Genomic DNA, 27124 nt, shown 5'->3' on the forward strand with positions numbered 1-27124 from the left:
ACATAACCTTAACCGTGCACAACTAAGAAATGCAGAGGATCAATACTTAACTGTAGAAAGAGGATAAATGGAAATGGAAGCCATTGAAATAAGAGAAATTGTATGGATGAGGGGAAAAGACAATACGAGACCAGGATCAGCTAGCAGGTGAAAGGAAATCCCTCTGCCAGAGACCCTGGTGAGCCAGTCCCAGTCAGAGGAGACAATACCAGGTTAGAAGGATTGTCTGACCTGATATAAGGCAGCTTCTTATGTTTCTAGTAGGGGTGTATGAAACCCCACTTACTTGGCTCTGCTGGCTTCCGTGGCAGAGGGGAGGCAATCTGGTCCTCCCCTTGGACTCCTCGACGGGGGGGGGAGGCAATCCGGTCCTCCCCCCTGGAATCCTGACCGGCCGGCTCCCCTCCATGGCCAGTCCATGGAGCTGCCAGCCAGGCCGATCCGCAGCAGGGCCCCCATCTGCTGCTGGGCTGCTGCAGAGGCAAATAGCATCCTGTGTGGCAATTTAGGATAGCAGCAAAAAACAGGCCAGAGGAAGGTTTATTCCTACTGAATAATAAACTGGTTTGAACTGGACTAAAAGTTATCCCTAGGAACATTTAATCAATGTATCATAGCAGATGATAAAGCCTGATCAGTTGCTGACAGATCTATACAGGGAAAATTAAAGTAGTTCTAAATGCAAAACCTAGGGGGCAATATAACAAACAACACAATGCCCAGTTTGGCATTGCTCAGAACACTCCTGCTCGGGTTCCCCAGCAACTGTTATATACAGGAATACTGCTTCACATAGTGGAATATTTGTTCCTGGGTGGATTGCTGGAGGCACAGGCAACTGTCTTGGAAAGTTGTAGAATCTCCTGGAGCTCCTCAAGAAAAAGTAGATCCACAGGGTCAGAGACTGCCAAGGAGGGGGGCTGAACTTGGACCTATTCTCTCTTTTCCTTTTTTTTGGGGGGGGGATATTATATGAGAAGTGCATTTTAGAGTACCAGATGCAAAAATGTTTAGTTTTTAATGGCATTTATGATCCACATTTCTAGCAGTGGAACTTGCAGTATATGTTTTAAGGAAGGAAAGTTATATCAGCAAAGGAAATACAATAATATGAAAAATGTGGTCGAAATCATCTGAAGATTTGAGAGGAGGTAACGTCCTCTCTTTTCAATCTGATCTCAGGGAGGTAGTGGAGGTTTTGAAATGGTGCCTGACCCAGTCAGTAGTGGACTGGATTTGTATGAAAAACTAAAGCTTAATCCAGACAAGATGGAAGTGCCAGCTTTGGATGGGAGAGTATTCCCCCTTAAGAATCAGATTCATAGCTTGGAGGTTCTCCCGGGCCTATTTCTGTAGGGTAGTCACTTATTTGTTGTTGTTTATTCGGTCAGTCGTTTCCAACTCTTCGTGACTTCATGGACCAGCCCACACCAGAGCTTCCTGTTGGCTGTCACCACCCCCAGCTCCCCCAAGGTCAAGTCCGTCACCTCCAGAATATCATCCATCCATCTTGCCCTTGGTCAGCCCCTCTTCCTTTGGCCTTCCACTTTCCCTAGCACCAGCATCTTCTCCAGGGTATCCTGTCTTCTCATTATGTGGCCAAAGTACTTCAGTTTTGCCTTTAATACCATTCCCCCAAGTGAGCAGTCTGGCTTTATTTCCTGGAGTATGGACTGGTTTGATCTTCTTGCAGTCCAAGGCACTCTCAGAATTTTCCTCCAGCACCGCAGTTCAAAAGCATCTATTTTCCTTCGCTCAGCCTTCCTTATGGTCCACCTCTCGCAGCCATAGGTTACTACAGGGAATACCATTGCTTTAACTATGTGGACCTTTGTTGTCAGTGTGATGTCTCTGCTGTTCACTATTTTATCAAGATTTGTCATTGCTGTCCTCCCAAGAAGTAAACGTCTTCTGATTTCCTGGCTGCAGTCAGCATCTGCAGTAATCTTTGCGCCTAGAAAGACAAAGTCTGTCACTGCCTCCATGTTTTCTCCCTCTATTTGCCAGTGATCAATCAAGCTGGTTGCCATAATCTTGGTTTTTTGAGGTTTAACTGCAACCCAGCTTTTGCACTTCCTTCTTTCACCTTCATCATGAGGTTCCTCAGCTCCTCCTCGCTTTCAGCCATCAAAGTGGTATCATCTGCATATCTGAGATTGTTAATGTTTCTTCCAGCGATTTGAACTCCAGCCTTGGCTTCATCAAGCCCAGCATGTCACATGTTGTGTTCTGCGTACAGGTTGAATAGGTAAGGTGAGAGTATACAACCCTGCCGTACTCCTTTCCCAATCTTAAACCAGTCCGTTTTCTGTGGTCTGTTCTTACTGTTGCTACTTGGTCGTTATACAGATTCCTCAGGAGGCAGACAAGATGACTTGGTATCCCCATACCACCAAGAACTTGCCACAATTTGTTATGATCCACACACTCAAAGGCTTTAGAATAGTCAATAAAACAGAAATAGATGTTTTTCTGAAACTCCCTGGCTTTCTCCATTATGCAGCGGATATTGGCAATTTGGTCTCTAGTTCCTCTGCCTTTTCTAAACCCAGCTTGTACATCTGGCAATTCTTGTTCCATGAATTGCTGGAGTCTACCTTGCAAGATCTTGAGCATTACCTTACTAGCATGTGAAATAAGTGCCACTGTTGGATAGTTTGAACATTCTTTGGTGCTTCCCTTTTTTGGTATGGGGATATAAGTTGATTTTTTCCCATCTGTTGGCCATTCTTGTGTTTTCCAAATTTGCTGGCATATGGGCATGGCATGCATCACCTTGACAGCATCATCTTGCAAGATTTTAAACAGTTCAGCCGGGATACCATCATCTCCTGCTGCCTTGTTATTAGCAATGCTTCTTAAGGCCCATTCACTCTCACTCTTCAGGATGTCTGGCTCTAGCTCACTGACCACACCATCAAATCTATCCCCGATATTATTATCCTTCCTATACAGATCTACCATATATTCTTGCCACCTTTTCTTGCTCTCTTCTGCTTCTGTTAGGTCCTTGCCATCTTTGTTTTTGATCATACCCATTTTTGCCTGGAATTTACCTCCGATGTTTCTAATTTTCTGGAAGAGGTCTCTTGTCCTTCCTATTCTGTTATCTTCTTCTGCTTCTGCACATTGCTTGTTTAAAAATAATTCCTTATCTCTTCTGGCTAACCTCTGGAATTTTGCATTTAATTGGGCATATCTCCCCCTATCACTGTTGCCTTTTGCTTTCCTTCTTTCTTGGGCTGCTTCCAGTGTCTCAGCAGACAGCCATCTTGCCTTCTTGATTTTCTTTTTCTTTGGGATGTTTTTTGTTGCTGCCTCCTGAACAATGTTGCGAATTTCTGTCCATAGTTCTTCCAGGACCCTATCTACTAAATCTAGTCCCTTAAATCTATTCTTCACCTCCATTGCATATTCATTAGGAATATTCGTGAGCTCATATCTAACTGATCTGTGGGTCTTCTCTATTCTCTTCAGTCTGATTCTAAATAGTGCAATAAGAAGTTCATGATCTGAACTACAATCAGCTCCAGGTCTTGTTTTTACCAACTGCATAGATGTCCGCCACCTTTGGCTACAAAGGATGTAGTCAATCTGATTTCGGTGTCAACCGTCTGGTGAAGTCCATGTATAAAGTCGTCTCTTAGGTTGCTGGAAAAGAGTGTTTGTTATGCACAGTGAGTTGTCTTGGCAAAATTCTATCAGCCTATGTCCTGCTTCATGTTGTTCTCCCAGACCATGCTTGCCTGTAATTCCAGGTGTCATTTGACTACCCAACTTAGCATTCCAGTCTCCTGTAATGAAAATAACATCTTTGTTTGGCATACTGTCCAGTAGGTGCTGCAGATCCTCATAGAACTGATCTACTTCTGCTTCTTCAGCATCTGTGGTTGGGGCGTATATTTGGATCACTGTGATGTTAAATGGCTTACCCTGAATTCGAATTGAGATCATTCTGTCATTTTTTGGACTGTATCCAAGCGCTGCTTTAGCCACTTTATTATTAATTATGAAGGCTACTCCATTTCTTCTGTGGTCCTCTTGTCCACAGTAGTAGATCTGGTGGTCATTTGATGTGAAGTGGCCCATTCCAGTCCATTTCAGTTCACTGACACCCAAAATGTCTATATTTAATCTTGACATCTCCCCAATAACCACATCCAATTTGCCCTGGCTCATAAATCTCACATTCCAGGTTCCTATGGTGTGTTAATCTTTAGAACATCGGATTCGTCGTTCACCACCAGCACCATCGGCTGCTAGCCATCCTTTCGACTTTGAGCTAGCTGCATCATCACATCTGGGGCTAGTTGAACTTATCCTCTGTTCCTCCCCAGTAGCTTTTTGACCATCTTCCGACCTGGGAGTTCCACCTTCCGATGGTATACCGACATATCTCTGGTTGTACTGATCCATTTAGTTTTCATGGCAAGAATACTGGGGTGGGTTGCCGTTTCCTTCCCCAGGGATCATATTTAGTCTGATCTCTCTGCCATGACCTTCCCGTCTTGGGTGTCCCTTCACGGTTTAGCTCATGACGTCATTGAGGTGCTCAAGCTCCAGCACCACGACAAGGAAACGATCTCCTTTGCTGGGGAGTTACTTATACATCAATGCCAAAAAAGGATATGCACCGCCAAAAAAGAGGACGAAAGGTGGCACATGTTTGCATAAAATTTGCATATCCAAATTTAGAAATAATTGCTAGAATTTATATTTCATAGAATGTAAGCCAATTTCCCAACAAAATCACTCTTCAACTAAAATCACCCCAAATCAGTGACTGGGGTCACACACCACAACAACCCATACTCTAAAGGACTTCTGCATCTTGGTACAAGCAGATTCATACCGAGATAGGCAGTTTCTCAGCCAGGCCCTAAGCTGTTGAGAGCTTTAAAGGTTAAAACCAACACCTTGAATTGAGCCTGGAGAACAACTGGCAACCAGTGCAGTCATTTCGGTATTGGACTGATATGATCCCCATACTGTGCACTGGTTAGCAGCCTGTCTGGTATGAAAGAAGCCATCTGGCCAGACTACTTTTGGTTACCCAGGAGACTTTGGTGGCCAGGAATGCTTCAGCTAGTTTCAGCTAGTGCACCAGCTTTTCTGGAGCAAACAGACCTAGCCACAATCATTCATGGTATAGTAACATCCAGATTAGATTGTCATAATACATGCTGCATGGGACTGTGTTTTAAGAGTATCCAGGAACAACAACTGGTTTAAAATGCAGTGTTCTGATTATTAACGGGACTGTCCTGTATGGTCTACATATCACCAGTGGTGTTCCAGTTCCATTTGGCTATGTATTTGTTTTGGGGCCCAATTCAAAGTACTAAGAAGCCTGGGACTGGAGTATCTGAAGGGCTGCACTTAAAGCAGAATCTCTGATGCTAATCTATGTTCCCCTGCCGTCTGAGGTGCATTAGGTGAGCCCAAGAGAGGTGGCCTTTCCCTGTCTCCTAGAGCTCCTTCGCACAGAGCTTTTATCCTGCGATTGAGATTGGTTCTTCACAGAAATTTGCGGGCTCTTTATATGACTCCATGATCATTCAAGGCGTCTCCTGCACTAAATGCCCTTGTTGCATTTTTAAATAAATTGCAAATAATGAGCTATCAAATTACCCAGTTGGGTTCCGCTTCAGTTTCCTCTGTGAAAAGGGTAAAAGCGGCAAGAAATTGAATGAGATCAATGAAAGATAATGGTAGAATCAGATATGGGGAGAAGGAGGGGGAAGGAGGTGGGGGAAAAGGAAGCATGTGAAAAGGGGAGTCGTCGTGATCCTGCATTTAAAACAGAAGCAGAAAGCCCCGTTTTAAGTGCAGGATTTTAGGCTGGTGTAGAGATGCCCCTACACTGTGGCATGTTTTCCTGATAGAGGCCCACCTGGCCTTTTGGCAAACAGGAAAGACTTCGTCATTTCAACAGGCATTTTAGGCTAGCTGTAAACTGATTCTTTCCACAGCTGCTACTTAAGCTCTATTCAAGAGTTCCTTATGTGTGTACAATAAACACGTGAGACGGAGGAGCGCTCTAGCCTCATCCCTTCCTCGCATGTTTCTAATGCCCTCTACTTGTGGAGGATAACTTTTTGAAGAGGAGAGCCTCCCGTATCTGTGGAAGCTCTCCACGCAATTTTGAATGCTGATATTTCAGCATTCTCAATCATGTGTACAAAATAGATATTTCAGCATTCTCCATGGATACAGGAAACACACAAAGGGGTGGGGCAGGATGGCTTCCCCTCCTCACATGTTTATTGTACACACATAAAGAAAACCTGAATGGGGTTTAGCATTCTGGTATTTGTGGTAGTTTTCATTTCTCTTGTTTTAAACAATTGTTTCAGGATTTTTATTGTTATCTACTTTAAGAATTTGAAGGCCGAAAGATAGGAGTAAAATAAATATTCGATATATACTTTCAAAACAACATTTTATATTGCTCCAGAAACTTAAGGAACGTTGGGCAGGAAACAAGTTAATTATATGTTGATTATAGAATTGTATATACATATAAAATTGCAATTGTATGTTCCATTTCTGAACCTTTGTGAGTCCTTTTCAACATATCCTCAAAGGTATTCATTTCTCAAGTTAATATGGCTTTCTAGTAAGTTTGAAATTTCTTTCAAATGTAAGAGCTTGACTTTTCCAAGTTGTATAGTACTTTCTGTTGTTGATGAGAGAGTGTATGCTCTGAGAATAATTCAAGGCGCTAAATTTGGCCATGAACCATATCCCAGTAAATATACAGTAAATGTACATATGCACAGTTGCTCCCTGTTCTTCTGGTTTTAATCACTGTTTGCAAATATGTAGGACAAACAATATTAATTTTCTCTGAGCTGTGTTTGGCAATAGGGGAAATATTATACCAATTTTCTAATCTAAAGAAAGAGATGAGCCAGTTGGGAGTAAAGCTGAAACAAATATAAACACATTCTGGATGGGTAGGAATCTTGCTATAATGAGAAGGATTGCAATCTTTAGTTAATGTCATTAGTAGACACTCAACTAAAGCTTCACAGTGCAATTCTATGCATGACTACTTAGAAGTAAGCCCCATTTAGTTCAGTGAGACAGTCCCAGGTAAGTATTATAGGATTGGGACCCCAATCACAGATTTAGCTCCTAGTTGAGTGATGGCATTGGCACTGAAGAATATAGTGCTTTGCAAGCTGCAGAGATTTTCTGGCTTCTACTCCCTATGCCATTTTTGCTTTTTTAGAAGTTAATGATGATTTTTTTACTTCTAGTTCCACATTCCAAGTTCTCAAATTAAAGAAAAATGTTAAACATCATCTGTCCTTCTACTTACAAATGAGACTTTTTGTATACTAAATTGTAAATAGTTTCATACTTAAGGGCAGCATCTGTCCTTCTTTCTTGATTACTAAAGAGGATTTATATGTGACGTGCACATTTATTTAAATCTAATCAATCTTTTAAACGTAATTCATTATTTATTTAGTCAATTAGAAATCAGACCTTAGCACATCTTTAATTGGTCCTGATAAGACACATGAGGATATATGCTGCTTGAATCCATTTATTCTTCTACTAGTAAAAATGTAAATTATTCACCCTGAGGGCACAATTTTTTAAACTACCAAAGGTTGTGTATTTGATCTTTAACAAAATGTTGTTTCATTTGTAGTTGTATAACATGCAAGGAACTGATTGAAATGATACAATGTGGATTAAAGTCCAATTTAAATTTGTGTAACATTCTGTACCAGGGGTTGAAGACATGTGGCCCAATAGATGTTGCTGGACTGCTGCAACTCCCTTTATCTTTCACCGTTGGCTGTGCTGGCTAGGGCTGATGGGAATTGCCATCCAACAACATCTGGAGGGCTACATTTTCACCACCCCTGTTCTACATGGACAAGATAAACTAGAAACACTAGCAGCAGTCCAACATAACACAAACAGAGCAGATGCAGCTCTTTAAAAAAGCAGAAGTCCCAGCAATTTACTACTTGGTAGCAGAGCTGGCCCTGTCATGTAGCAGGCATCAGGTGGCACCAGGGGTGGCGGGGAGGAGTGCACAGGTGAAGGCAGGAATTGGTGTTTGAATTGGTGTTTACAATGAGACTTTTTAAAGAGTTGGATCTAGCAGGGAGAGCATCATATGGGCAGGTTCATATGATCACTGCAGCCCACTGTGGCTTACGGCTTGTGCCAGAGGCCATTTTGAATATCAACCCTGGGTGGGGGTGGGGGTTGCAATGGTTTGTCGTGTCATCCAAACCTGGGCACCAGGCGTTGTTTGAGTGGGAAACTACCCCCAAATAACCCTACAACAGGCCATGGGTTATTTGAGGCTGTGGTGAGCGTATGAACCAGTTAATATTTGGCAGGGAAGTGGGAACTAGAGGCATTCAGTCCAGCTCCTGTTCGTGTTTCCAGTACAAAAGAGCCAAATCAGCAGGATTTGTCATTTTCAAAAAGTTTCCTGGGCACTGAACCCCAGCTGTTGGATTGGGATGGAGAATCATTATCCTAGCACGCATTTACTTTCACAATTCCCCATCCAGCTAGGAATATGTGAATGGAAGCCTTCTTCTGCTGCACTTCTACTCACACAAAGGGGAGTCCCCAATTTCCACCAAACTTCCCCCCCCCACACACACACACACACTTTAGTCCCTTATGAATATATTTAGTACCATTTCCCACAGCCACCTGTCCCTCAGGATTGGCTTTTTAGAGGTGCTGGGGGCTCCAGTGGGAAGGAAGGGGTGGGAAAAACTCTATTTCATGAAGAGAACACCAGTCTCGGTTCTTCAGATCCAAGGCTATATCTATTCGTATGCACAACAGCCGAGGGCTGGGGATCGGGGAGGGGGAGTGGCTGTTATCTACCGAGAGTCCTTGGTCTTCACCAGACCCCCTCTCTGGGAGACCAAGGTTACTGAGTGCATGTACTGGAGGTTGGGCCCAAAAGTCAGTCTGGGGATTCTGCTCGTGTACCGTCCACCCCGCTGCACAACTGACTCCCTGGCCGAGGTGCTTGAAGTGGTCTCTGATGTGCGTGTACAGTCCCCTAACTTATTGGTGTTGGGGGACTTCAACGTACATTCGGAGGCCATCCTCACAGGAGCACCTCGGGACTTCATGGAGACCATGGCCTCCTGGGAGCTGCACCATATTCTAACTGGGCCCACCCATGTAGCCGGTCATGCACTAGACCTTGTGTTTGTTTCTGGAGAAGCGGAGAGTGATCTGGAAGTCGGGGGTATATCCACCACCCCCTTGTCATGGTCAGATCACTATCTGGTGATGTTGGACTTCTCGGTTCCACAACCCCTCCGCAGGGGTGGAGGACCCATTAAAATGGTCCGCCCCAGGCGTCTTATGGATCCAAATGGATTCCTGAATGCGCTTGGGGATTCTCTGGGGCACGCCAACGGCCACTCGGTCGAGACCCTGGTGGGTGGCTGGAATGCCGCAATCACTGGGGCATTCCGAAACGCCCTCTCCCCCTGAACAGGGCTTGGACTGCACCATGGTTCAATCTGCGGTTACGAGCTCTGAAACAGGAGGTGAGACGGCTAGAGCGCCGGTGGCGGAAGTCTCGCTCCAACGACGATCAGACACGGGCTAGAGCTGTATCTTCAGCCTATCACGTGGCGGTGAAAGCAGCAAAAAAGGAATATTATGCTGCCTCCATCGCGTCTGCAGAGTGCTGTCCCAGGAAGCTGTTCCAAGTGGTCTGGAGCCTGGTCGGTCCTGTGGCTCCAGAACCACTGGAGCATTCTAAGGCCTCCTGTGAGGCCTTGGCAAGGCACTTTGCAGATAAAATTGACCAGATTAGGTGTGTTACTCTGCACGCTGTGGATACACTTAGTGAGCAGGAGGCGGCCTGCGGCAAACCGGTTTTGTGGGATCGGTTCCAGCTTCTTCCTCCTGATGAAGTGGACAAGGTGCTTTCATCGGTACGGCCGACCACCTGCTTACTTGATCCTTGCCCATCTTGGCTCATTATGGGCTGCAGAGAGAGACTGGGTGAGGGGATCAGGGCGGTGGTGAACGCCTCCCTTGAGGAGGGAGTGATGCCATCAGCCCTCAAGGAGGCAGTGATAAGACCGCTCTTAAAGAAGCCCTCCTTGGATACTCAAGTTCTGAACAACTTTCGCCCAGTCTCAAATCTGCCATTTTTGGGCAAGGTGATTGAGCGGGTGGTGGCGGTGCAGTTGAAGGCACACTTGGAAGAAACTAATTATCTAGACCCATTTCAGTCGGGCTTCAGGCCTGGGCATGGGACAGAAACGGCCTTGGTTGCCTTGGTGGATGATATGAGGAGGGCTCTGGATAGGGGTGAATGCTCCTTCCTTGTTCTCCTCGACCTCTCAGCGGCTTTTGATACCGTTGACCACGGTATCCTCCTGGACCACCTGGAGGGGTTGGGCATTGGAGACACTGTATTGCGGTGGTTCTGGTCCTTCCTCTCCGGCAGGTACCAGAGGGTAGCACTGGGAGAGGAGGTTTCGGACCCGTGGCCACTTACTTGTGGGGTGCCACAGGGTTCCATCCTCTCCCTGATGCTATTGAACATCTATGTGAAGCCACTGGGGGCTATCATCAGGAGGTTTGGGCTGCACTGTCATCAATATGCGGATGACATGCAGCTCTACCTCTCATTCAAGTCTTCACCAAGGTTGGCCGTAGAATCCCTGTCCAAATGTCTGGAGACGGTGAGTGGCTGGATGGGGAGGAATAAGCTGAAGCTGAACCCTGACAAGACCGAGGTACTTTTGGTGGGAGACAAGAGGAGGCTAGGGGATGTTGACCTGGTGTTGAATGGGGTACGGCTACCCTTGAAAGACCAGGTCTGCAGCCTGGGGGTCATTTTGGACTCCCAGCTGTCCATGGAGGCTCAGGTGTCAGCTGTGAGCCGGACAGCGCTGTATCAACTCCATCTGATACGGCGGCTGCGCCCCTTCCTTCCCGACCATCTGCTCCCATCGGTAGTACATGCCCTGGTCTCCTCTCGTTTAGACTACTGTAATGCGCTCTACGTGGGGTTACCCTTGAAGACGGTTCGGAAACTGCAGCTGGTACAGAATGCGGCAGCTCGCCTGATTAAAGGCAGCCACCGGCGAGATCACATCAGTCCAGTGCTGAAGGAGTTGCACTGGTTACCAGTTGTTTTCCGGGCCAAATTCAAGGTGTTGGTTTTGACCTTTAAAACCCTATATGGTTCCAGCCCAGCGCCTTAAGGAGCTTAAGGAGCGCCTCCAGCAGCACCAGACAGGCCGCTTAACAAGATCAGCCTCGGATGGCCTTCTCTCTGTCCCATCAGCCACGACAGCTAGACTGGTGGGGACGAGGGAGAGGGCCTTTTTGTGGTGGCCCCCACTCTGTGGAACTCCCTCCCTAGGGAACTCCGTCATGCCCCCTCTTTAATGAGCTTCCGTCGTGCATTAAAAACGTGGTTGTTCAGGCAGGCATTTGGGGTGGGTTAGGGTATTTTAGAAAATGTTTTTATTGTAGAATTTTATTGTTTTAAACTGTTTTACTGTATGTTGTACATCGCCCAGAGTGGCTGGGTGACCAGCCAGATGGGAGATTAATAAATTTAATAATAAATAAATATATCTGTATAATAATTTTATTTTATTTGTGTGTATGTGTGTGTGTGTGTTGTTATGTTTGTTACACATTGATAAAATTGTCTTTTTTATCCTTGACAGGTTACACTGGTGAAAAAGAGGAATGAGAATGACTACTTTTTGTTGATTTCCAGCAGCATGTCAGGTACACAGATTTGTTCATAAGCGTTTCTCTCTCTTTTTTCATTTGGTGGTTCTTCTGTATATGCAGTGACTTTGAGGCCACATAGAGCTTTATGTGGCCTACATCAGGCTCACCATCTCCAGTGTACCTTAGATTCAATGGAATTCTATGCTTTTTGAGTATTCCTTCATATTAAAAATAATGGAGTAGTTCCTGATTGTGGCAAGGTCTGTGTATGCATCACAAAGCTTCAGTGCTTTGTCTGTGCACATTGTCACTGATTCAGAGTTCCATTCAGGGACAAACTAGACGTAGTTGAATGTGTTGCCTGCAGCTATGTTTCCACTTTTTTGTTAATTAATTAAAGGTACACAGGGAGAGGGCAATTCTTACCAAGATTGCAGCATACAGGGACCCTGGCTAGCCACAATCACCCCGTCAAAACTCTTCCCCCCGCCATGTGGTTAGGAACATTAGGAAAACATCTGCTCCTGGTGCCAATTAGATAGTTTTTCCTAATGTTCCTAGCCACACAGTGGAGGGGGAGTTTAGGGAGGTTGCAACTGAAGAGGGGAGGGATATATCTCCCTGAGCGCTATCATCCTGGTAAGAATCCCACTCCCCAGCACTTGGAGAAATAGCTGCAGGCTACATATTAAGCATCAAATGTAGTTTGTCCCTCAGTTAGTTTTCCTACTAATTTCAAGGGAGATGATATCCATGGGCTTCACCACACAAGGCTAAAATTCAAGGCATCCTTACAGGAGCTTCTGCTTCCAGATTTTTTCCAGGATTAAGATTGGCTCCTTTACACAGGCTGTTTTTATTTCTCAGCAAGTTCTATATGTTTCATTTTACAGCCACTATGTGGCGCTGCTGTTATAGCACCATTGCAGAAGTACACAGCAAGTAAACCGCTGCATCGTGCTTCTTAGAGAAAAATCAGACTTTTCCTGCACTTTACAAAAGTGGGATAAAGGTCATACACCACAGGAGGGGCTGTGGAGGTTGACAATGTTGTGTAAACGATCCACAAACTTTTGTGAGTTACCAATCTTGATCGCACAGTATAAGCCCCATATGGGGAAGCCCCACATGAGCCAGATCCTCCAGTGCAGTGAGTGTGGAAGTCCTTGCACATAGGGTAGTTCTCTGTATGGATCAGAGAAACCACACAATAAATTATGGGGTTGAGGTATACATCTTTACAATCATCATGAAGGAGGAGGAAGGCAAGAGAGTGAGACTGCATGTGCATCAGGAAGAGACAAGAGAGCAAGTCTCTCTGTGCCTGAAATACCTCAGAAAGGAGAAAGCAGTAGAACCCATGGGAAGAAATTGAGAGCCTCACTCACAACAGGTGTTCCTGACTCCCAGGTAAGGAGGGGGAGGAAGCAAGTGGTTAGTTGGGTTGCCAACTGATCACTTTTTTGACTGGCCTAGCTAGTTTCAGGGCTTCTGGATCAATTGCCAGTTCACATGTAAAATATGAGGAGAGACTATTCAGTACTTGGTGGGAGGGGGTGGGCAGGGAAACTGGACCACGTCACCTTTCCTTGCTGTGGTCCATTGCTTTAAGCAGCTTTTCTCGAGCCTGCTCTTCTTCCATTGTGCTTTTTCATTTTCTGCTCTTCTGTAAGGTAAAAATAATTCAGCATTACTGGATTGAGCCCATGGACATTTAGCTTACTTGACCGACCTAAATGCACCTCTAGCCATAAGCCTGATTACATTTGCCTTGGTTGGTCTCTGTCTCTCTGATGCCATCCCACTTTCCTGCCCTCAGATGCTTGCATATTTTAGTGCTTTATTAACCAAACAGGGAAACACCTTATCGCTTTCTCCTAGTTCATAACCAGGCTGGTGTGTCACAGGACCAAATCTGGGTAAAATAGTCATTTACCTCAGCTTTGCAGTTCTAAGAAGGAATTGTTATGGAGAAGACATCTACTTTGTGCATCTACATAATTTGAATTCATCAGATGCAAGCAAGAAATCTGTAGGTCTTATTTAGCTGTCAAAAGAAGATTTTTTTAAAAAAAAACTGCAGCAAGAACTCTTGACGTGTGATTGTACAAGTTTCCATTGAAAAAGAAGCAAACAACCTGCATGTTTTGGATTATCCCTTCATTTTTAAACTATCCCTACATGTTTTAATTTTGTGACAAGTTGAAACAGTGATGTAGTATTATAGAATTATCATGCTTGGTCAATGGAACGATATCAAGGGAAAAGGACATGCCTATAAAGCTAAAAACTGAATTGTTCTTTTTTTGTGTTTTATCTGTGTTACTAGTTTTATCATTCAGACTATGTGAGTTTGTGTGCGTGCTGCCATTCCTGATCTGTATATCAGTGATCTAGTTTTGGTTCCCTCCATTTTATAGCTGTAATGGCTTTTCTGTTAAGCTGGTATTATATTTTGGTGATATTAGTATTCAATACAAATATCTATGAAACAGCAGCATATTTTGAGGACAGCTTTTATAAGAAGCTTGTATATTGCCTATTCACTGTTATAGAGCTTATGGGCTTAAGGTATTTCAGTATGAATGTTTCGTTGATCAGAACAATATCATGAATATGTCATTTATCAGTTATGGGTGATAGGATGAGACTGGCTGAATAGCAGGACCCAAGAATGCTAAACTGCACACAACTGGAACACACAATTGTGAATGATATGATATAATATAAGGGGACAAAAACAATGTGTTTATCAAAAGTATAAAAAGATAATTCATACTCATGTGTTCCAGTTGTGTGCAGTTTAGCATTCTTGGGTCCTGTTTTGCTACAACTGGTGCCCTTTGTACTCGTTAGTTGAATAATGTGCATGTGGATAACAGTAATCTCTAAAATTAGCAAAAATGTAATTAATTATAGCTAAATATTGAGTATTGGAAGGACAATAGTGTATGCTGTATTCTTACTAGTTTCCTACCTGTGCTTGATGAAAGAGACTAGTGTAGAAAACATGGCTAGACAAACTTGAATCAATTATTTTTTAAGGCATTGAACTAATCTTCGAAGAAAAGTGGAACAAGAGTGCTTACAAATGAGGTTTTATTGTGCAATTGCCCTGTATCATTTATTGAATTTAACAGGGGGTCCAGATGTCATCATCTTCTATTTGTAGCCCTTCTGTATTTTCCCATCACTTCTTCTGTCATTTTTCTGACCACAGAAAATCCATTAAGAAGGGAAAGAGGGAATAGCTGCATGACACCTTTTGACTGGTAGTGCTAGGAGCCCTCTGTCCGGAACCACCCTTCATGTGTGGAAATTTGTTTAGATATAAAAGAATGACCTTGCTACCACTGGATCTCCTAGATAGCTCTGTGCATTGATATTCAGAGCTCATTAGAAATTATTTTCTACCTTCCACCTGCCCCCCACCTTCAACTTTATTAATTGCATCTGGTTGCATTTACTTTAGGCATCTTCTGTTTTACCAAAAGATGAAAAATACCTGATGGTGCTTCCAGAGAGAGGGCTCCTATAACTAACAACCAAAAACATTGCACCTGTTCCATCTTTTTCTCCTTAACAGGAGAAACATTTTGTTCAGGTGAGACAAAAGAAGTGGTGGCAAATAAGGGAGGGTTACAAATAGAAGATAACAATGAATAGGGATGTATGAGAATTTTGTTCCTGTTTGCAAATCATGCAAAGAAGTCCTGTTCACAACCGCAAACCCGAACATGAACAGGAGTTGAATTCTCAGGAAATTTTTATTTACATTCAAAAATGCATAGATGCGCAAGTGCATAAACCAACATTTTCAACATTTTCCCATAAAACAACCTTTTCATGCTTTAGCCTATGGGGGAACGTGTGCATTTTGGGTGCGCACTTTTAAAAATGTGCATTTTTCCCAATGCAGGGTAGAGGGAGATGCTTGTATTTGGAAACGCAGATGCAGCAAACCAAGCTTCAAGGATGAATTCAGAGAACCTCAGCGAGTTCCAACATTTCATGTTCTCCCATCCCTAGTCTGCCCCCCCCCCCGCCCCATGTACAGTTCTGTGATTGAGACATGGTGATTGCAGGATGAAAACCTCATCTAGAAGCCTCATGAGGCTAATATGCCTCAAGCAGCAGGGCCATATTCCTTTTGGTACTTTTGCTATGTTTTCCCAAACAGGTAAAAGCCTAGGGAGTAGGGAAATGCATTGGATCCTATCAACAATGGCTAAATGCATACTTTCTCATGTGTTGGAGTGAGAATGGAAAGTTAGGACCACTCAGACCTTTTCTATATGCTTTTTTTTTCTCAAATAGTTTGTGCTGGGGTCAGAGAGTGCTTGTTGCCTAGCAATCAGTAAGTGTGTCCTTTCATGGAACTGGCAAAAGAAGCAGATGGGGCTGAAATTCTATGGTAGTAATAACTCACCCAGGAGGCATTTCAGCTATCTGAGGCATTTAGTGCCTTGTTAACCCTGTGACTGCTTGCTTCATCTTTGCTGGGCTGTAGAAGGGACAGCATCTGACAGCTGCAGACATGGTGCCCTCCTCCTGAAGCTACTCACAGGCACATATGACCTATTAACCTCAATGAAATCAGAGAGCTCTTAAGCGTTATGGTTGCAGAATCTAAACAATAAGACCTGTAGTCTTGAAAGGGCAACCGATTTTCTCTCACAAAAGTCTGGGGGGGGGGGGCGGTTAACCTAGCTATCATATTTTTTTTCCTCAAACCTTCTCCCCCAAACCTCCTGACGATCTTTTTTCCCCAGACCTCCTGAAGATCTTTTACAAAATAGTTGCCCTCATTCTTTGCTGCACACAGGTACCAACTTGATCCACAGTCACCTCTGATACAATGAATAGAGCATGCCAAGGATACTGTGACTGTGTATTGTATATTGCAAAAATTAAGGAAACCAGCCATGTCAGTACCTCCATATGTGTGTGTGTGTATAATTTCAATAGTGCCATATTAATTTGAATTTGTATCCCGTCCATTCCTAAAGAATCAGTGCAAGTGATAGCATTAAATATGGTACCGTTATTACATAAAAAGAATCACTTCTCAGTGTTTCCATGTGAGTACAGGCTCAGATGCACACACTGCACCTGTTCACTGCACCTGTGCACAGACATCCTGGGCACTGTACCTGTGCACAGACAGATGCACATAGGCTCAACAGAGCCCACAGAGATAGCACCATGGGTTGTTAAGAGAAATACAAAGTCTGTGAACTACTGATTGAGTGGAGGGGGAGGGTATTCCCCATAATGTCCTGTTGGGCTGCCTGAATGTGCTGATGTGCCCAAACTGAGGAGGGGAGGGGAGAAAGAGGGCTATTCTGAGCCCTGTGGAGATGCATCCATGTGTGGGCAGGGTTTGTAGCCACTGAGTTCTACTGCCTGCAAGGGTTTCTCCAATCATTTAAGTGTATGTGGGTGGCTAGTTCTAAACATGCAAATGAGTACATTCGTGCAGGAAATCCATGTATTCATTCTGATGGACATGGGGTTGTGGTACAAAGATTCACTAGCTGCTGTTTTTTTAGTCTGTAGTCCCACACCTGTTAATGCATGTTATTTGAAATATAAATGTATGCAATTTTGTTTCCTTCCTTTGGAGCATGTTTATTAACTGCTTAACTTATTAACTACCAAACTGTGAATATATCTATATATCTATATATTTATATATCAACAAACATACTATGTACATCCACTATATAAACTCTGGCTGCTGTGGAAATTAAACATTTTGTCACATTGTAATGTGACTAACTTTTGTTTAATGCAAACAAACAAACAAAAAACAAACCCCCATATATATTCATATATTTTAAAAACAAATCCAGGGTGTATTTGTATTTGCAAAGGATGACGTTTTGCAAAAGTATGTCTTTGTTATTCCTTATAACATCTATGTTTAAAGAATTACAATGTGACAATATAGCAAGAGTCAAGGCTAAAAGCCCTTGAAACCTTTGGAAACTAAGACAGAAATAAATCTTCTGAAAATAAACCTTTCTGTCTTCTATCCAGCTTTCTATCTTTTATTTGAGATATTGAGAGACATTGAAAATGCATTGTTTAAGCATGTTAGGTTAAATATTTCTCTTTAAGTGTAGTGAATAAGCATGTTTTGGTCTTTTTCCGTTGTGCCACAGCATGATAGCATGCTATGTTTGGTTTGCTAAAGGTATGTATTTTGAGAAGTGGGTAGGAAGCATTTATACCCAGATTCTAAAGTTGTATGTAGTTTTAAAAGTGCACTCAGTAACCTGGTTTGCATCACATGATAGTCCACTATAGCTTAATTTGGCTGCGGGGGCTGTCATGTTTCTTTTTATTATTTATTTATTACATTTCTATACTGCCCAATAGCCGAAGTTGTCTGGGCAGTTCACAACAATTAAAACCACAAAATACAGCATAAGATGTATTATAAAAAATTTAAAGTTTAAAACTACAGTATAAAATAAAAGTAAAAACGAGAATAAAACCTAACAACAATGCAGAGATTTAAAATACAATAACAGATTTAAAACAACAGAACTAAAAGACTAAAATGCCTGGGAAAATAAAGAAGGTCATCACCTGGCTCTGGAAAGAGCACAACGTAGGCGGCAGGTGAGCCCTTCTGGGAAACTCATTCTATAACCAGGGTGCCATAACCAAAAAGGCCCTCTTCTTGATAGCCACCCACCTTACTTCCATTGGCAGAGGCTCCTGGAGAAGGGCTGCTGAAGATGATCTTAGGCTTCAGGCAGATACATATGTGAGGATACAATCCATCTTGTCTGGATTGAGTCTCAGTTTATTAGCCTCATCCAGTCCATTACCATGCCCAGGCACTGATTCAGAACAGCCTCATCCGGATTTGATGAAAAGGAAAGAGAGAGGTGGGTATCATCTCCATATTGATGACACCTCAGCTCACACCTCCACATAACCTCCCCTAGTGGTTTCATGTAGGTGTTGAACAGCATGGGATAGAGCCCTGTGGAACCCCATAGCATAGCTGCAAAGGCACAGTGCAATAATCCTCCAGTACCACCTTCTGGAATCGGCCATCCAAGTAGGATTGGAACCACTGCATAGGTTGTCCCAACCCAGACAACCTATCCAGAAGGATACTATGTTCAATGGTATTGAAAGCCACTAAAAGGTCCAATAGAATCAACAGGTCACACTTCGCCTGTTCCTCTCTCAGCAAAGGTCATCCCACAGGGTGATCAAGGCAGTTTCCATTCCAAAACCAGGCCTGAAGCCTGAATGGGCATGCTTTTTTCATGGTGCCCACAGGTGTCCCTGCTTGCCATGGTTTGCCATGTAGTCCAAACCTGGCATCCTGGGTTGTTTGAGAGGCTAGACAACCCTCAGATAACCCTAAAACAAGCTATGCGTTATTTAAGGGTTGTCTACCCCCTCAAACAAAACCCACAATGCCACATGACATGGCAAGCTATGAATGCACCGCTGCTTGCATATTCAAAATGGTGGCCGGCATACTCCCCTAAACCCCACAGGGAAATTAACCATGGTGGCTTAAAGTTACGTGGGAACAGCCCCAGTTACTTGTCAACTCATATATAGAGGTAGCCAATATAGGCATGTAGATGTAAAGGTTTAGGACAACATAGAAGTCTCCTTGGTAATCCAAGGTCTTAGGCCTGTGAGTTATCTCAGCTGTTGACCCCACCGTGTTCTGTCTTTGTGGGGAGGGGTTGTTGCTCAGTGGTAGAGCACACACTTTGCATGCAGAAGGTTCCAGGTTCAACCCCCGGCATTTCCAGTTAGGGCTAGGAAAGAATCCTGCCTGAAACCTTAGAGAGCTGCTGCCAGTCAGTGTCGACAATACTGGGGTAGATGGACCAGTGGTCTGACTCAGTAAAAGGCAGATTTCTATGTTCCTATGCCCATCTTTTGTGGTGCTGTCTCTAGCAGAGACAGCTCTTGCTACTTTGCTAGTGTAGTTTTCTGCCCCCACATTATTCCATCTTTGGTTTGCTCACAATGGTAGGACAATGAGGCCACAAGTTGTGTCATTAGATGGATAAAGCAGTTCTCATGTTCCTTTGCCATTATTTCTTTTCCAAGTTCAAGGACCTGTAAGATTATACAAGTCACCACACACACACACACACACACACACACACATATCCCAGTAGTTGGGATCTTCTCTGATCTGATCACCAAATCACTGAAACTAGCTATTGTGTATGGAAAGCTACTTATTCTTCAAAGACAAGTATAGCCCACCCCTTCCACCCACTCCCAAAAGGATAGAGGCATGTTTGGTACTTTTCTTCTTTAATGTTATGATGCACACAAATAGTGGTGCGGTGGAGCTTTCAGGGATGCAGCGGCTGCACTTTTTTATGAGCAGGGGCACCGACATCATCTGCCACCCTCCCCCCTCAGAATTCCCTGTTCCCTCTGAGCTTAGCTGCAATCCTCAGAGTAGCTGGGGTGGGGAATGAATTTTCTCGGCAATCATATATATTTGTGAGGTTGTTGTTTATTCGTTCAGTCATTTCCGACTCTTCATGACTTCATGGACCAGCCCACACCAGAGCTTCCTGTCAGCCGTCGCCACCCCCAGCTCCCCCAAGGTCAAGTCCGTCACCTCCAGAATATCATCCATCCATCTTGCCCTTGGTCGGCCCCTCTTCCTTTGGCCTTCCACTTTCCCTAGCATCAGCATCTTCTCCAGGGTATCCTGTCTTCTCATTATGTGGCCAAAGTACTTCAGTTTTGCCTTTAATACCATTCCCTCAAGTGAGCAGTCTGGCTTTATTTCCTGGAGTATGGACTGGTTTGATCTTCTTGCAGTCCAAGGCACTCTCAGAATTTTCCTCCAGCACCACAGTTCAAAAGTGTCTATCTTCCTTCACTCAGCGGTCCTTATGGTCCAGCTCTCGCAGCCATAGGTTACTATGGGGAGCAACCTCCGTTTTAATGCAAAGTATTTGGTGGCTTGGTCTTGAATGGGCAATTAAGACCCATTAACTTTACAAAAGACCTGCTTCCAGTGGAGATGAAAACTGCTAGAATTGGTTTGTTGATTTAGATCAACAGAGTTGCTTGCATTTTTGGCCTCTCCTCGGGGAAATGGCTATGAAAACTGTCATGACGAGCACCCGCACTTCAGAATTTACCACTACCCCACTGCACACAAATGTGAGGTACAAAGAGGGAAAGGCTAGAGAAAGAGAGAAGAGGTCATCCTTAAAGTATTTATTTAACAAAAATATAGTTGCTAAAAAATGTATAAACACATGTATGACAAACACACCTTTCAGTGTAGGTTTTTTTTTTACAAGGTAAATGTCATTTGAGGACATTATGATCCCCAAAAGTGCTACTTAAAAGTTCATTGCAAATTATTCTTAGCCTTTGTTGTTTATTCGGTCAGTCGCTTCCGACTCTTCGTGACTTCATGGACCAGCCCACGCCAGAGCGTCCTGTCGGCTGTTGCCACCCCCAGCTCCCCCAAGGTCGAGTCCGTCACCTCCAGAATATCAGCCATCCATCTTGCCCTCGGTCGGCCCCTCTTCCTTTGGCCTTCCACTTTCCCTAGCATCAGCATCTTCTCCAGGGTATCCTGTCTTCTCGTTATGTGGCCAAAGTACTTCAGTTTTACCTTTAATATCATTCCCTCAAGTGAGCAGTCTGGCTTTATTTCCTGGAGTATGGACTGGTTTGATCTTCTTGCAGTCCAAGGCACTCTCAGAATTTTCCTCCAGCACCACAGTTCAAAAGTATCTATCTTCCTTCGCTCAGCCTTCCTTATGGTCCAGCTCTCACAGCCATAGGTTACTATGGGGAATACCATTGCTTTAACTATGCGGACCTTTGTTGTCAGTGTGATGTCTCTGCTGTTCACTATTTTTTCAAGATTTGTCATTGCTCTCCTCCCAAGAAGTAAACGTCTTCTGATTTCCTGGCTGCAGTCAGCATCTGCAGTAATCTTTGCGCCTAGAAAGACAAAGTCTGTCACTGCCTCCATGTTTTCTCCCTCTATTTGCCAGTGATCAGTCAAGCTGGTTGCCATAATCTTGGTTTTTTGAGGTTTAACTGCAACCCAGCTTTTGCACTTTCTTCTTTAACCTTTGTCATGAGGTTCCTCAGTTCCTCCTTGCTTTCAGCCATCAAAGTGGTATCATCTGCATATCTGAGATTGTTAATGTTTCTTCCAGCGCTTTTAACTCCAGCCTTGGCTTCATCAAGCCCAGCACGTCGCATGATGTGTTCTGCGTACAGGTTGAATTCTTAGCCTAAGCAGACACTTTACTAAGGTACTTGTGCAACCTGATGTACTATTGAAAAAGTCAAATTGGATTAAGGTTGCAACTGCTGGTAATTTTCTCTGTTTTGTTTTTTGACTTAAATTGCTAGCCAGCATCTGATTATGGTGAAACTGGGGATACCCAGAATTGAAAGAATGTGTCTTGATATTTAAATATCAACTTGGTTGAGATTCCTTGTGTGGTAGTTAGCAAATTGTAATTTAAAATGTATGTCCCTTAGACATGAGATGGGGATAAATGAGAATGACACAATCAGTTTTTAAACACCTCTGTTGTAGAGTTAAGTGTATTGCTTTAACATTACTGTAACATTTTACCTATATGTGATAGAAAACTTCAAATTTCACTGAAGTGTGATCAGTCTTCCATTTGTTCAAATGGTGTGCATAGTTGATTCATGTTAGTTCTGTGCAAATCCTCATGTGGTATTTTATGGCATTATGCAAGAATATCAGTCATGACTAATAAAACCATTTGCATCAGATTTTCATGACTGAAAATTGCCTGAGATGTTCCTTAAGGAAACTATTACTCATATCTACACTGAAGGTTGGGTACTTATAATTACCTGCAGAATCTATTTTATGTAAACTTGAAATAGCTTTATAAGTGCTATTGAGTTCTTACAATATTTTCATTTTCCCCCTCTATTAAAATGTAAGTGAATACACTTTAATGTATGAAAACGCTTTGTGATATGCACTACATTGCTACTGCCTGCTACATGCATGAGGCCAGCAGGGTTAAAACTCCCAAGGTAGGAGTAGCACCAGATTCTGTCCTGTGGCCACAAAGCTGAGCAGAGAGAGCAATCAAAGCAGGTCCGGAACTGCTAAGCATGCCCACATAAGAATGTTAGCCTTAGGTAATAGAGTGTCCCTCAGGTCAGCCTACAATAAGAGCAAAGTCAAACAAGGCTGAATCCTTGATGTTTTGTGTTTTAAGTATCTGAAAATTGTTCATGACCAGCTTCGACCCACAAGACCTTAAATGATCATATGAGCAAGGCAATAAATTGATGGTAACTTGCACAGGGCCCCATGTTCTGGATGCGGTGCTGGTGAAAGTTGCATCTAGTGGCTGTACCTATGCATGTTAGCCCTAACTGCCTTAGCTGGATTTAACAGAAAGGAAATTGAAGTATTCAACCGCACTGAATGGAAGCTGACCATGGTGGCTGAAAGTGCATGGCTGAAAATCTCCAGCTCGTACCGATGCGCTCAGGTGGCGATGAATGTGAATTCTGCCTGATTGAGAGAAATGGGGAAACACTTACTTTCCAGAACTCCACAGCTAAGCAAGATCTTGGCAATGCCAACAGCTTGTCAACCAGTGTTTGTCAAGTCTCCAGAACATGGTCTTCCAACCTGGAATGGGCTGATGCACTTTCCTGGCAGAAAATACACATGGAATATCATAGATATAACAGAGAAACATTTGTGTAAGAAAAGGTACTGTGAAAATAACAATATGCTGAGTATTGGACATCAGTCTACACCATTTCTGCACGCTTCAGCAGCATGGACTAGTTCAGTGCTCCTGCCAGGCCACACAGATATGACCACTGAAGGCATTTCGAATGCCAAGGAATACCAAATGCAGGGGACTAAATATAAAGGTAATTAGAATTATTGTACAATGTAGCAGACCTGCACAGTTCAATTTGTATATCATTTACTCAGGCCATAAATAGAAAATTGTATGATATTAATAGTAACTTTAGTCATTGTTCACATTCTGTTTTAGCAATAATGTATTTTATTTTACGTTGCTATTTGTTTTATTGTTTAGAGTAGCTACAAGTTCAGTTGTATGTCTCTCGGGGCGGGGGGGGGTATGTGTTTCCATTAAGAAATAAAATACTATGCTGACAAACTCTTAAAAGCACTTAAGTAAAAACACTAAATTCATCATCTCATTTGGCAGCACCATTAATATCCAATTTAATTGGTTATTTTTCCTCTCAGATTTACTGTCAAATTGATTCATTTATTTTCTGGACTTTAATATGTTGAATATTAATAATAATTAAGCTGGCAAGATTAAGTGTTCTGTTCTGGTTGTCAAGCTGAAATCAGTCTTGAAAGGTGTAATTATTTTATCTGTTTGGCAACAGAAAGTGTGTTTTATTTTTATCCCTGTTTTATTTTGGTTGGAATCTATAATCCGTTAATGTTTGTGCCTAAAAAAAAAAAAAGTCTGTGTATCTTGCTGTGAAAGGAGGGGCCAGAAGTTGTTTTCTTCTACTTAAATCCTTGCGTCACCAGGAGGAAAGATTATAATGTCACAAAGGCTATCACCTCATGAAAAAGTTAAACTGGCCTAAGTACCTGATTTCTTCAGATTTGGTAGCCCTTTACCTCAGAACGCCTCCTTGCTAACAGATGTCAGGTGTTGATCGCTTTAACATCTTACTAAGAACTGTCTGAAGATACCAGACAGTTCTATCGAAGCTTCTGTTATGTAGGTTAAAGTTATCTATTCTGTATTGTTACTAAATGTAAGAAAACATTTTACCTCAAAGGGGCTGAATAAAAGAGTTGCCAAGTGATAAGCAGTTTAATTAGCTGATATCTGTTTAACATGTAGGCCAACATAGACGGGCCTAATGAACTTGGTGGCCTTAGGCATGGGGTTGTCATTCCATTTATTAACATAACTGATTGGAGCCAGCTTTTGAAAAACTTTTAATTGCATTAAAAAACTGACTCACATGTGAGATTTTCAACAGAATGTATACTTTTATAAACATATGCATTCATGTTTATTTCAAAACCGTCAACTAGCTTGTACTTGATGTAAGTTGCTAACAAAAACAGTGAGTGTCGCTCTGAGAAATGCAGGATTTGTGTAGAATAACATAACCTGTTACTTATTTAGCAAATCAAGTATCTTAAAAAATATAATTTCCATGTGCAGAGTGTCTTATAGTAGAAATATATTGTCATTAATCTTTGCCATTCTAAAGTGATTGGTGTTTTTTGGCTTAGGTTTGTACTGAACTTTCTTATTAGAGGGTCCCTCCATCTCTTTTTATTTGTTAAGGACTCTAAAAGCTGTGTTAATAATGAGACAATTGTAAGTAGATGCAATTTCTTCCATAACAGTAGTGGGAGAAGCTGCATTTCCTAAAGTCCTGTCTTGTAAGCAACTTTAAAAGCCTTTGGGAGCCCCAGAATCGGGCAATCCTAGGCATATATAAGCTTTGATAGAGGGTTATAGTAAAAAGTCACCCATATATATGCTCTCGATTTCATGGGGAGTCATATTCTGTTACCACAAATTATAATATAATACTAAGATATTACCATTTATTTGCTTGGAAGTAACTGAATGAGGATAACACATGGATTGTTGACAGGATTCAAATACTCTGAAGTCATACACTTCTTATTCCCAGTTTCTTCTTTTTGTAGTCTGTTAATTATTAGTATGTATCTGGAGAAACAACTAAATATATTATGGCAAACTGCTACATCAGATGAATATCGCATCTTATATGGGACTATTTAAGTTAGGTTTCTGGTGTTTGCTTCTCTTTAGAGGTGTCCTTACTAATAATAACTATAGGTTTAAAATGTGTAACATTCTTAAAATGTGTAACATTCAAGGGTGAGTCACATACTATGACATTAAACATCCCCCCACCACCACCACCAGCAAGGTATTAGGAAGCTGATGCATGTGGATGGCTGTATATGGACCAAAAAATACTTGTGTAACCCTCTGTATTAAGTTCTGCATGCTTTAAAAACACTATTGTTAGCCTCTGTGCTAGAATAAATTAAGAGTATATGAAGTGGCTTTCAGTTGGCATGGGGTGATGCAGTCTGTAACTAAGAAACAAAAGGTAGATCACAAATATGCAAGAAATACTCCTTTTGAGTACTAGTACAGCTAAAGTGCTGGTTATACTTAGCAGAAATGAAGAGACAGAAAATAGCTGATCCACAGCTGCACTCAAAGCGGATATAGGCAGCTAGTTCTCATGCCTGTAGGCTCATATTCGGCCCATATGCAGTCCTTGAAAATGTTCATGGTGAGTATAAAAAGCAAATAGCCTACCACCCTAAAAGAATTAAGCTATAGTGGTTCAATGTGAAGCTATTGTTGCAGCTGAAACTCAGTTGTGACTCCCCAAGAAGCAGGCAAAACTCCTCACTTGCCCAACAATGGCTGGCTTTCATGGCTTCTAGGCACTAAAATGGTAATAAACTAATGAAACAAAACTCAAAAAAACATCATGCATGCAAGTCGAAGGGGGCTTCCCCCAACCTCTCCCTTCCTCTACCCCTTGATAGTGTGGGGAGAGACTACGGTCACGGGGGTTTGTTTCTGGCACAAGTGCAAAACTATTAGTTATTCCCTTACACCAGCACATGGCGCTTTGCACCAGAACATATAGGTCATTTGCTTCATTGCCGCACCTCACTGGATCAAGTTCTTAAATTGCAATGCGCAAAAAGATTTCACATATTCACTTCTGGTATTATTGCATCTTTAAAGGATAATGCAGAGTAAAGCAAGCCTTGGTCAGAATGAACACATGGTGTGTGTGATTCTGCTGATATTTAAAGAGAAAATAAAAGAATCTGAATGATTTAAATTCAAGATGCACTTTTAATTTTTCAAAATAAAATGAGCAACTGTTAATTATTGAAATTGTTCAGTTATTCTTCTTGAGCTTTAAATAGAGTGTAGAGCAGGGAGCATAATCAAAATAACACAAATAAAACGATGTTCAATGTACAATATGGCAAGGAGCTAGTACCATTACATTGTACATAAATATTAACATCAGTGAATTTGCTGTAAGTCCTCTAGTTGAAGTATTCTAATATAGTCGGTACTCATATGGGTAAATTTAGATCCCATAAGTTTGCCTAGTTTCTTGACATACAGTATGCATTGACTCTGCGTACCAGTTGAGTTCAGACATAGCAACAAAACGTGGGTTGTTATGAGCATGAGCGTGCACAAGCCTCAGCTCATGTGTTCTTTCTCCTTGGCATGCTAGAGGTGGCAACTGAAAAGTTCCACTTCCAGTTTTGAATAAATTGCAATTTCCCATTGTGTCCAAACACTGGATGCTG

General features: G+C 42.5%; 1 protein-coding gene across 2 annotated transcripts in view; it reads left to right on the top strand.

Annotated features, from left to right (window-relative positions):
- Positions 1-27124, top strand: part of THRB (thyroid hormone receptor beta) — a 103461-nt gene that overhangs the window by 24884 nt on the left and 51453 nt on the right. Inside the window, exon 2 of one of the 2 annotated variants that reach the window (XM_084860430.1) lies at positions 11709-11772. In XM_084860430.1, the coding sequence (XP_084716556.1) occupies positions 11766-11772 (7 nt within the window). In that variant the 5' untranslated portion in view covers positions 11709-11765. Of the gene's footprint in view, positions 1-11708; positions 11773-23201; positions 23650-27124 lie in introns of those variants that run through there. The other variant, XM_084860428.1, reaches the window with a different exon arrangement.

This window comes from Heloderma suspectum, chromosome 5 (genome assembly GCF_057233095.1).
Source record: "Heloderma suspectum isolate Gila_16-S chromosome 5, 16-S_ref, whole genome shotgun sequence".
In the NCBI taxonomy this organism is placed as follows: Eukaryota; Metazoa; Chordata; class Lepidosauria; order Squamata; family Helodermatidae; genus Heloderma; species Heloderma suspectum.